Raw genomic sequence first — 12546 nt, forward strand, 5'->3', positions numbered from 1 at the left:
TAATTTTCTTCGGCTCAGATCCCTGAGGCCTTGCTGGGCTAAGGGGTATCGTTCACAATAAGCTTCAGAGAAAGGGTGTATTTGCTAATTTACCATAGCAAACATCGACTTGTGCTACGCGGCTCTCCCAAAATCCCCAAAGCCCTCGTCCCCCGAAGCCAGATTTCTTCTCCAGCCTTCATCGCACGAGAGGCGGCATCCATGGCGGCGGCGGGCCCAGCCAAGACGGAGGTGCTGTCCCTCTTCCGCGCCTTCCTCCGCACGGCGAGGCAGTTCTCCGACTACAACATCCGCGAGTACACGCGGCGCCGCGCGGCGGACGCCTTCCGCGAGAACCGCGCCCTCGCCGACGCGCCGGCCGCGGCGGCGGCCTTCGCGGACGGGAAGCAGCAGCTGGAGGTGGCCAAGAGGCAGGTGCTGGTCTACTCTCTGTACGCGCCCAAGGCCAAGAGCGTTGTGGAGATGAAGATTCAGTGAGCGACACCAGAGAGAGGTTTCACGCACTCCTTTTTCCCCTTTAGGGTCTGTGCTCTTTTATGTACTGTTAGTAGGGTTATGGCGATCTGACGCTGATAGAAATTCTGCCGTTACTATGTTTGCTGGATAATTGCCATGATACGGTGGTTGCTATTGTTCAATAAGTTCGCAAATTAATGATCATGATACTTTGTGTTTCACATGCCAATTGCACATGTAGAACTACCTGATTGTGGCTTTAGAATTATCGTATAGCCTTGCCTTGGTGTTCTTGCAGCGGCGCTAGCTTTGGCTATTACTACATCCCACTAGCATTTGTGCGCTACTCCATACTTGTCGTGCTGACCATGATCAAATGTGTGGAAGAATTATTAAGGGTGTATTGAAGTCAATCGTGTTACCCATCAACTGTTTGATGAAATGTTAAAATCATGCATCCTCGGTTACAAAGCCAAAACCAGATCAGGTTTTGCTCGACATAAGTTGTTGTGAGAAATGAAATTGACTGGCTATGCACCGAGTAGTGTTTACCAGAATGCCCTGATCCGTACAAGAAAAGGATACCAATGCAAGACACGAGTCATAATGTATACAACTTATTACTTACTAGTTCAATAACACAGACTGCATATGGCAAATAGCCAGTAATAAAACTACAAAAGAAAAATCATGGATCTATTCTTGGCTAGCTGATGACAAGCAAGCAGTGGCGAATCTAGCAGGACATTGGAGGGTAGGCTTAAAACATAGATTTCCTAAGTCTAATTAGCGAATGCATTGCAATTGTTGCATGTAAAGCACCAGAATATATTTGTCAAGTGGTATGTTTAGCTTAAATAGGATTCTGGAGGGTAGGCTTAAGCCTATTGAAACCTCCCTAGTGGAATCGCCACTGCAAGCAAGGTACTATAAAATTTAGTATCGAAAGCAGAGGCCTTCTCAATACTGTCACAATATGGTGAAGCATTGCCACACTGAGACTAAATATGAATCTTACTAAGAATGCGGAGAGCACACATTGAAGCATTCTGTATTGATTTAATGGTTGCTTCTTGCTTGCCGGTCAGGATGCCGGCTTGGGAAGCTGGCATAAGTAGCTGTGTTGGCCCTGCAGGACCAGCACCTTGCTGAGGTTAGTGGTTTCAGTGTCTAAACCATCTGTTATTCTTTTATGTACTCTGCACAAACCATCAACAGCTGGAGGAACCAGTTCATCTGGCTCATCTTTGCTGGAATCATTACCTTTAAACAGGAAAAAGGTGTCTGATACAGGAAACTTGAGTAGTAGCAATATGCATGAGCACTGAGGAGACAATACGGCATTGCAAGTATAGAACATATATTTACATCCTACATTAGTTTGGTGAAATGACCGCAATGCTTACAACTACTACTACTACTGCCCCAAGGCCAATAATTGTCGAAATGCCGCATGCTGGTAAACAAACAGAAAGGCATCCATATGGTACACCTACCACACCGGATTTGGCCTAGGCAAGAACAACTTATGTTCAGCTGGGCAGTTTTCAGAATATCAGTACTTTCCTATTTTAGCACAATTTATCCCAGATGCGTTAATTAGGGCATGTTTGGCTCATTCCTGTGCTGCACTCTGGAATGTGATACTCTTTCTGGTAATCTTTATGTTACATCTCAAGTAAATAAAATAAAACTGACGATTAAGGTCAGCATAATGCCAAACTATGTGCTTATTGTGATTGCATTACTTCAGAGTTGTAAATAATACCATTATATCTGATATAAGCTATAGAACTCTAAAATATAAATATTACAGAATGTGTTATATATGGGATCTGTACTTGCTGTTGAAGGGCGTGCAGTTGTATATTTGATTTCAAAGACATCATCATTTTCTAAAGAACCATCTAGGGTTTGATGAAAAGGTCAGGATTATGCCTTTTCGCACTATTTTAGCCCTGTTAAAACTTTGCTAAACTGGTTTCCTTTTGGCCCAAAAATCAAACGAGTCATGGAATAATCAACTTCTTGACAGGCATCTTCATCCAATACTCAAAAGACTTAAAATTGTATTTGCATCAAAGGGATTTGACTTGAGGCCTTAGACTGCAGTGAGAGCTTGGAAATATTAGTTTCCTACGGTTATCGTCACCATTGTGTTTTCCACAAATGTCATTCCACAGATAGTTTGCTCTTTTTTTAGTTTAATAAAAGGTTCTATACTTCTGTGAATAGTGGTATGAATATCAATCTATCGTATGTTGCCCTGTTGTTGTATACAATTGCGTATGCCGACAAATTGTGTATGCACATCAGCTACCGAACTGACCAAATATCAGTATTCACGCTGGTAACTGATCAGCTCTTTTGTAGCAAGAAAATTCAAAATCACCCACAAGAAAATCCAAATGCGGGCCTTGCAGGGCTTTTTCTTGCCATGATCTTTGCAGCGCACCTTCACTGGCTTCTTTCCCCTTCTATATCTTCGCCCCTGTGCATTTTTGTTGGGCCAAGTTTTTTTTTACCAATGTTGGGCCAAGTTTGACCATCTTTGGTTTTTGTACTGATCTCGTCGAGTAAATATATTTGTTGGTTTGCTAGCAATTATACCTGGCCCACATAATGTTTACAAAATTGTCTAAGAAAATATAATGTTACAAAAATACTTGAACAACATGACACAACATATGTTACAAAAATACTTGAACAACATGACATTAAAGATATGTTGGTATGGTGGTTACTATAAAGCAACATCATCAAATCAAGGTGATGAACGGCGGTGGCCAAGCAGCAGATAGGTGACCATGAGGTCAATGACTGTTAAGCAATGTGGTTACATTGTAGCATTGGCCACTAGGGGTTGGTCCATGAGAATTGACATTTCTTATAGATGATACTCCAGTTGACTGGACTAGTTGGATATCTACATATTGTAGTTGATAGTTTGAAATTACACGTGTGTGTATTCATGTCTATTCACAATTTGGTGGGTGCACATGTACAAATGGCATTGCCCTGCTGCCCATATCGTTACATTTCTAGCCAGATGCAGAGGAAGGTCGTCATTTCAGTTCTCATGCACACCCAAGGCGCCACCACCTTCGGTTACGCCGGCCTGTAACCTCCTCATCATCTGATCCATCAGAGTTGGTAACGATATGCACATTCTCGTCACTCTCCAGCCCGGGTGTATTTGTTCCATGTGAGCGAGGATGGTCATTGTCCGACTCTGAACTTTCATCCATGTCGTCCTGGCATGGCATTTCGCCGAGGAGCTCCTGACTGTCTGGAACATTATTGTTGCCTTCCTTGGTTGCTTCTTGGAGCTCAAAGAAGTCCACCAAAATATCGTTGCCATCCTCCGTTGCTTCCGGGAGCTCGGAGAAGTCCACCAAGATGTTGTTCTCCGTGGCGATCTCTTTGGTCACTTTCTTCTTCAGCTCCATGCCTGCTGTGCTTCCGGACAGCTTCCATACCAACTGCAATGGCAACATAGACAACGCCTGTGAACTCCTGCCCGCAGTTTCTCCGTCCATTTTACACTGCGGATCAATGACACCCGCTAGAAAATGATCAAATGTACTAAGAGTTCTTACGATGGGGTCGACGATGCCGGTGCCCTCCTTGGCCGCGACAGCAAAGTCGCCGCCGAACTTGTCTGCGAGGATGGTACGGGCAAACAGCAGCTCCTGCAGGTCGCCGCACCACCCGGCGGCGAACATGATGCTGGCCGCCGCTTCCCTCAGCTCCTCGCCGCACTCCCTGCAGCCCAAACAGAATAGCAATGTTTGTTGTCCAACGAACATAGAGAACCAAAGATGAGAACAGGCGTGATGAGGCAGGCAGGCAACATACTGTGGCTTGTCTAACTGCTCAGCCTGCTCGATGAGGCGCTTGCAGTAGAGCTCTATGATGCCGAACGCCTCCAGCATGTTGTCCTCCTGGATAACCTGCTCCGCCTGCGCGCAGAAACACCAGCATCAGTAAGCCTGCATCCAAGGGCAGCACCACGTCTTGCTTCGTGTCGTTGGTATGCACGCGGTGGAGGGCGCGGTCGAGGTGGCCGAGGACGAGGAGCTGGCTGACATCGCTGCAGGCGATGGACTTGCGAGCAAGGCGCGGCCGGCGGGCGACGGCGATGCGGGAGACGGCGAGCCCGAGGAGGGACTTGAGCTTCGCCGTCTGCTTGGAGGTCTTCTGGAGGAATCCCATGGCCGGACGATGCTTTGCACGTTGGCCCGGCGGTGGGTGCTGGCTTTGCTATTCTGTTATGTTATATTCGGTGGATTGCTAATTGCCTAGAGCAAACGGCGTTTGGATGCTGATCTTGGTTGCGTTGCTGATCCTTTGCGTGGAGAGGAGAGGAGGGAGATGATCAGATGGGTTGCTTGTGGACTCATGCTGAAGTCCGCCTTGGAGGGACAAGAATTTGTAGGCTCTTGTGTTTTCAATCCTTGTAAGATTTAACATGCCATGACATCCAATTTATATGTCCTTCGCTGATGCTACAAATGTTTTTAAAATATTGCGGGCAAATGGGACCCTCGCTGGTTACCCTTACGAGAGTGTATTTTGCACACGCAAGAGTGAGTAGTACTTGAGTTTTGTATGGTTAACACTACTAGTAAGCTCACCAACAACTCTCCAGAGCTCTACAGCAACAACACATTCAAAAAAAAAAGTGACAAGAGGACTCATGTTCAGAGCAGAATAAGCAAGTCAAATCTCTAACATTTTGTCTCTTATGAAGATTATCTGTGGTTAGCAGCTTATTTTTAGCTAGTAACCAAATAAATACTTGAATTCTGGTAGGTATTTTCAATCTCCAGACAGTAGGAACATTGCCAGGGAGTACCCCAAAAGGATTTAACAGTGTACATCCCTTTCGTCTCATACCTCCATATTAAGGTGCCAGGTCTGTCACTCAAATTAATAGTACTTGAGTTTGCCTCTTCGCGCGCCTTAAAATTCTTTAAAATCATAATATGGGCATCATGTTATATATAACACGGGCACGCACGAAACAGTTCGAAGCAAGTACAGGATCAAGCATACCCTGCACAAAGAACCAAAATGTCCGACTTGCTTTTTAAACAAATATAACCCCCAACACTTGTCCTTTTTTGCACACATGACAATTTTGATCATATTTATGCATGAACATTTTTGGCCGCACTAGTTTTAACAAACACACATCACATTATGCATTTGACGTTTTATACCTTTTTAGCACTGTTTTTCATTTAATTGAGAGGAGTAAAAGAATGCATGATCAAGGTAAATGTAACTAATATCACAATGAGAATAAAAAAATAAACTAAAGCTATTAGAAGGTGGGTAAGGAGAGGGGCCAAAGATACTTGCAAGCTATCTACTACCTCTGTCCGGGTTTAAAAGGCCCCCGGATGGACGAAGCTAGTCCATTTTTACAAGGCCGACTAGACTCAAGTTGCTTGCTCAAAGGAGAATAAAGCGAGATTAGTTAATGCATGGATGCATGCCCGCCAGCGCATGTCCTATGACTGTCTTTTTACTGGCCATGCATGCGCCGCCGCTGGTGACGGCAGTGGAGCTTGAGATATTTTCTTTTAATACTAATGTTAACTGCAACCATGCGGCCAATGCATGCAGCCACTTAAATATTATGTGAAACCCGTTGTAGTTACCTTGGTATGAGAGTTCTTATCCAGGGGACTTTTAAACTCGGACTGAGGTACTAGATAGGAAGAAGCATCATAGATTTCATCGATTCAACCCGCATGGAGAGGGCCTTCAACTTCTATCATCATCTAATCAAACACCCCTCACAAAAGAGGAGGAGGGGTGTCCAGGGGCCTGCTCCCCACCCCCATCCCCACAATGATCGACAATTTTAGTAGCAGCGATGAGTAATTACCAACGAGATTAGATCAATATATGTACTCGGCCTCTCCTATACTCAAATCCTGGCTCCGCCACTGGGGGTGTCGTATGTGAACATGTTGATCCAAGATGTTTTTAACTTACAAGATTCATCCTTCCAACCGAGCGCGACAACTAAAATAGTAGATGCCAAAGAACTTTCAAATTTCATAATCGAAGTGTAAGAGTGAAATACAGTTGCGCCTCCTAGCCTATGTGTGTTCAAGTCTCGGCTCGGATGTTTGTGTCTCACATTCTCCTCTTAATTAATAAAACCGCAGGAGCTTCTGGTCTAGTTTTAAAGAGTAAAATACAGATGTCTTCCCTTCTCTTGTACAGTGAGCCATAGTTCTTCATGACCATCCTCCAATACTAATTTTGAACCTACACATAGCAGTTGCATTTGGGGCCAGATGCAGAGGAATGACTTTGTCTCATCGTGCACACTGAAAGCTATATATCACCATCTTCGGCTTCAGCGGCCTATCATCTGATCCGTCTGAGTAGAAAATGCTCGAGGCATTGTCGTTGTCACTCTAGTCCAAAGGCATTCATCCTGTCAAAAGCGACGACGACCATCGTCAGGCTCTGGACTTGCACCCATGAGTCCAAACACGACAATCTCCTGAACGTGCAGAACAACGCCGCCATTGCTTATGGGGACTTGGACAAATCCACCGAGATATTGTTCTCGGCGGCGATCTCTTTGGTCACCTTCTTCTTCAGGCTAATGCTTGCCGTGTCTCCAGACAACTTCCACACCAGCTGCAATGGCAACACAAATCATGCATGTGACTGCTACCTTTCCTCTACAACTCCAAATCAATGGGCGCCTAGAAATGAAGACTATAACTACTTTTACCATCGGGTCAACGACCGCGGTGCCCACCTTGGCGTCGGCAGTGAAATCGTCGCCGAACTTGTCGGCGAGGATCTTGCGGGCAGACTGCAGCTCCGGCAGGTCACTGCAGCGCTTGGCAGCAAATATGATGCCGGCAGCCGCTTCCTTTACCTCCTCGGCGCATTCCCTGTACGCTAAACATATTAGTTTTCTTGCCCAAAACATTTGACATTGAAGTGGATGATCTAAAGACATTAACAAAAAGGAGAAGAAACTAAGAGATCAGATCAGGTGTGATCAAGAGACGTACTTGGGCTTGTCTAGCTGAGCGGCTTTCTTGACGAGGCACTTGCAGTAGAGCTCTATGATGCCGAGCGCCTCCAACATGTTGTCCTCCTTTATGACCTGTTCTACCTGCGCAGAGAAAGAAGCTAGCATCAGTAAAAAGGAAAATGTAAGATCGCTAGAAGAATAACATGTGCAGATGCTTTGGAGGCCATAGCATAGCTAGGCACGCACTCGCTGGAGAGCGCGGTCGGTTTGGCCGAGGGAGAGGAGCTGGCAGACGTCGCCGGAAGCAATGGACTTGCGAGCAAGGCGAGGCTTGCGGGCGATGGCTACACGTGAGACGGTGAGCTCGAGAAGGGACTTGAGCTTGCCGGTCTGTTTGGAGAACTTCCTGAGGAATCCCATGTCTGGTGATCTGCTCTTCCCGGAGTTCCTTGAGGTGTTGAAGTTTTTGACGGGACCAACGATGCGCCTACCGGCGGTCGGCGGCGGTATCGTTGGTCCTTGTATGGGTGGTAGGGGGAGGAGGAGCTGAGTTCTTGGGAGGAAAAAAGGTTTTCTAGGGCATTGTTTCTCTGTTTTTGGAAGTCTAATTTTAGTGCACAGGCTGTTAGTTCAGTTATATAAAACGAACTTCTTTCATATTTGGAACATGAGGGCTGGACGTGCACATAATAGGGAGCAAAACGTGTAAAGAAAGTTTTCTTAATCAAAAATGTGGAAAATAATTCCTATTAGACAGAAGGACATCCCCTGCTTGATCCTTTCGGATTGAGGGTTTTCAAATGAATTTTGTAAGAATTCATTAGAAAACTTTCACTCTTTTTGTTGAGTGTCGTGATTGTATTAAAAACATAAGATAGGATAAACTAGCAAGTATTTTAACTTGTCTTGTATTTCAAATAGATCATATATATGGACTTTGATAATGTCCGATCGTTTTGATCCTAGGAATAGATCCGAACAATTTCTCCAATCGCTAATTCTGCCATGAGTTGGCTTCCTCGATCATGCGTGTGGCTGCATGCAGCCCGCACCCAACGCTAGATAGTTTTGCATGCATGTTAGGATTAGAAGCTCCTAATTAAATGCAGAAAAAACAAAATCAATGATGTCAACAGATTCTTTAAAAAACAAAAAATTCAACATGTTTTGTATCTCAAACTGTCTTTCGAATTGAAAAACTGTTTCACATAAAGGATTCGTCGCGAGGAGACCTTCGAAACTAGATCCCATATTAATATGCTTTGACGACTTTTTTTTCAGGTAAAAAGTTACCACATCTAGCTACGTAAATTATCACACCTACAATACATAACTTATCATGTTGTTTACAATGAGGTTACCGTGGGTATGTTTCAACTACTTTTTTTTTGCCTAAGTCGAACGATACCATATGATTTGTAAGTAAATTAACAGGTCTGCAATACCACCTTCTATCGTAGATGTTGTCTATGCGCCGCAAGGCGAGGTCTACATGCCGACGTGGCATGGCCCGCTTATAAATGGAACTTTACAGATTGTGTCGGGTCAGTCTCATTTAGGCGTGTGTTGGACCGTGGTGTTTGTACATGAGTTATCAGTTGTGTTGTGCATATATAACCATGTTATCTACACAGAAGTTATCAGATGTATGTATTTTGATACCTATTTTACCAACTCAAAAAGTGATCATGGTTTGTATGTGAGTTACCATCTCTATTGTGTGCATATTATCATGCTACTTACACACAAGTTGTCATGATATATTTTCCAACAACCTTTTCCCGTCCAAAAAAATCATGTGGTGATTCTATGTGAGTTATCAGCTCTATTATGTGTATATTACCATGGCAGGTACACACAAGTTATCGGGGTATAATTTTCAACAATTTTTTTCCCCGGTCAAAAAGCTAATGTGGTGTCCGTATTGAGTTATCGCCCTCTAATGCCTATGTTACCATGACCGGGACATAGAAGTGATCAGATCATGTTTTTCAACAATTTTCATCCCACCTATATTACCATGATATTTACTCAGAAATTACCGGATGTTTGTTTTCAATTTTTCCTCTTGTCAAAAAGTTATCATACTGTTTGTACATGAGTTATCAACTATACAGTAGGTAACTTACCATGCTATTTACACATAGGCTAACAGGAGTGTGTTTTCAACAACGTTTTTTCCCGAGTCAAAAGTTATCATGGTGTTTAACAGTGAGTTACCATCATTGGTTTCATATATTACCATGCTAATAAGACACAAGTTACCGGGGTGTATTTTCAACAACAAAAAATCCCAAGCCAAAGTTACCACAAGTGTTTGTACGTGAGTTATCAGGCATACGATGTGTATATTATCATGTTATTTACATAAAAGTTACCGGGATGTGTTTTCAGTAAAATTTTCCTGGCTTAAAGGTTGTCTCGGTGTTTGTGAATGAGATATCAGTTGTGCGGTGCGTGTATTACCATGATATTTACATGGAAACCACCAGCGATATGTTTTCAACAACAAAATTAGCAAGACCTCCTCTCCTATATTTAGAAACAGTGGGTATACAACCGAAGCAACATGGGTCTCCTCCGTCGGTAAGAAACAAATGAAAGAAAAACATGAAAATAATGTGCTCGTGCTCGATCATGTGCATTGCTAGCTGAACCAAAAATAGCTAATCTTGCCCATGTATGATGTAGCTGAGCCTTGCCTTGCTAGGCATCAACATAGTTCAGAATAATAAAAGCTAGGCATCAACGGTAAAGATATTCAGACGCATTAGTAGGTAAATTGTTTTATTTTCATTGTATGTTCTTGTTCATTATAGAAAAGTTAAATAGCAGTATGTTCAGTACGTTTGGATGAAAGAAGCCACATAAGATAGTTGGTTAATGGGGCATGCCTAATCCCGTCAGCCAGGGATCGAGTCCAACCAAATGCATGCGGCTTCATTTTTCTCGCACGCACCCATTGACGCAGCTGGTCAGTGTAAATTGCGATCACTATCCCATCCAGGTCAGCGTAAATTGCGGCGTGGTGGCGTGAGTACCCAGCCACGAGATCGCAATGGTTTCCTCGTTCGGATCTATTCCTTGATACTGAACGTTCGGAAAATACAAATATCCTATATATATATAGGCTCAAGCAATATATCAATTATTTCACCAATCTCTGTTTAACCCCTTTTAGGATGGTATCAGTCTAACCGATCTAACCCTAGCCGCCACCCGCCGCTTCCGCCCCACACGCCGCTCCCGGACCGGTCGGCTGTCATGACCGCCGCCGGGGGCCACGTCGCCCGTACCTAGGATTCGTCCGCCGGCCGTGTTGATTGGCTTCATTTTTCTCGCACGCACCCATTGGCGCAGCTGGTCAGTGTAAATTGCGATCGCTATCCCATCCAGGTCAGCGTAAATTGCGGCGTGGTGGCGTGAGTACCCAGCCACGAGATCGCAATGGTTTCCTCGTTCGGATCTATTCCTTGATACTGAACGTTCGGAAAATACAAATATCCTATATATATATAGGCTCAAGCAATATATCAATTATTTCACCAATCTCTGTTTAACCCCTTTTAGGATGGTATCAGTCTAACCGATCTAACCCTAGCCGCCACCCGCCGCTTCCGCCCCACGCGCCGCTCCCGGACCGGTCGGCTGTCATGACCGCCGCCGGGGGCCACGTCGCCCGTACCTAGGATTCGTCCGCCGGCCGTGTTGATCGGCTGTCCAAGAGAGTCTTTTCCCTTGCTCCGGATTTCTCTTTCCCGCCGGTCATCTTGATCAGCGGTTTATCTTTGGTTTTTCGATCTAAGATCATTTTGTATCGCCCGCCCCTGCCGTCGACACCCGCGCGCCTCTACTCTGACACCGACGCGACCACCCGGCCTCCTCCCCAATCCGGTGGCCTCGCGCCATACCACGGCCCTTCATAGCCACTGTTTGCGCGCTGGCCCACTCGTCGATCTACGTCGGCCGTCACCGCCCTGCTCCGACCGGGCCTCCTGCACCGTCCCGACCCAGCGGCCTTGCGCCATGCGGCGGCCCATCACAGTCGTCATTCGTGCGCCGGCTTGCCCGTCGCTCTACGCCACGCCTGTACGGCCACCCTGTCGTCCTTCGTCGCCGGCTTCATCTCGGACTCCGCCACCATCCCGCCTCCACCGAGTGGCGTCCCCAACATCACGCGCGATCGAATTGATGACCCGCCCGTCACCGCAATCTGCCTCATCGACACCGTTCGACCGACCAGGCCCGTAGGTTGCACGCGCCTCCGCAGGTCCCGTGAAGATTGTCCCGAGTACAACGCACCCTCCGCTGATCAAGCCACAGGTTGTCGTCGTGTCATCCCTTTGGACCGCTGCGTCGCCGTCCTGAGGTCTTCGCGCCGGCTGCCCCGACCCGCGCGCCACTCCCTTCGACGCCCCTTCGGGTTGTCGCGTCGCGGCCCGCGATCCACGCCGTCGCCCCGAGATCCTTCCACCGGCTATCCCCCGTAGCCGCCGCCACCTTTGCGTCATCCCTTAGGGCTGACGCGCCGCAGCACGCGGTCAACGTCGTCTCGCGTTGGGCCATCACCCCCGACTCGTGGTTCTCTCCGCGGTTGCCCCGACCCACAAGCCGCCGCTACACCGCCTATTCGGGTTGTAGCACCGCAGAACACGGTCACCGCCGCCGCCCGGGGCCGTCCCCGCGACATCACCGACCTGCGCACCACCCCTTCGGGCTGTAGCGATGCGACACGCGGTCCACGCCACCCGGAGGCCTTCCCGCCCTCGCCCCAACCTACCGCCGCCGCTACGTCGCCCCTTCGGGCCGTAGCACCATGTCCCGCAGTCCACTCCGCCGCCACCGCGCATCGACTTCCCGTGGTATGCGCCGCATCGCCTCCCTCGGCGCAGGAACGGCACCGTCCAAGCCGGTCTTTGTCACGCTATCGGGTTCCTCGCCTACTTCGAGCATCGCCATCGCGCTCCTAACCAAGTCGTCGCCGCTGCCGTTGCCGCCCGTCCACCCCCTTCTTCTTCGTCCAGCACCTGACCATAACCAGCATCGCCATCATCTACCCCGATCACTTCGTC

General features: G+C 46.9%; 3 protein-coding genes across 3 annotated transcripts; 1 reads left to right on the forward strand and 2 right to left on the reverse strand.

The window, feature by feature from the left end:
• Positions 1–119: 119 nt before the first annotated feature.
• LOC125552353 (LYR motif-containing protein 4) lies at positions 120–677 on the forward strand. Its single transcript, XM_048715866.1, has one exon. The coding sequence runs from the start codon at positions 202–204 to the stop codon at positions 475–477; it is 276 nt and encodes a 91-aa protein (XP_048571823.1). The 5' UTR covers positions 120–201; the 3' UTR covers positions 478–677.
• Positions 558–4858, reverse strand: LOC125552352. The gene is made up of 4 exons (XM_048715865.1): positions 4498–4858; positions 4315–4418; positions 4056–4221; positions 558–3938 (listed from the first exon to the last, which is right to left on the reverse strand). Exons 1-4 carry the CDS (start codon positions 4669–4671, stop codon positions 3534–3536), a joined length of 849 nt encoding a protein of 282 aa, XP_048571822.1. The 5' UTR covers positions 4672–4858; the 3' UTR covers positions 558–3533.
• A 1846-nt stretch (positions 4859–6704) lies between these two features.
• On the reverse strand, positions 6705–8041 carry LOC125554021 (IST1 homolog). Its single transcript, XM_048717649.1, has 4 exons — positions 7721–8041; positions 7512–7615; positions 7223–7388; positions 6705–7125 (listed from the first exon to the last, which is right to left on the reverse strand). Exons 1-4 carry the CDS (start codon positions 7892–7894, stop codon positions 7015–7017), a joined length of 555 nt encoding a protein of 184 aa, XP_048573606.1. The 5' UTR covers positions 7895–8041; the 3' UTR covers positions 6705–7014.
• Positions 8042–12546: the final 4505 nt, after the last annotated feature.

The sequence above is a fragment of the Triticum urartu genome, chromosome 4 (assembly GCF_003073215.2).
Source record: "Triticum urartu cultivar G1812 chromosome 4, Tu2.1, whole genome shotgun sequence".
In the NCBI taxonomy this organism is placed as follows: Eukaryota; Viridiplantae; Streptophyta; class Magnoliopsida; order Poales; family Poaceae; genus Triticum; species Triticum urartu.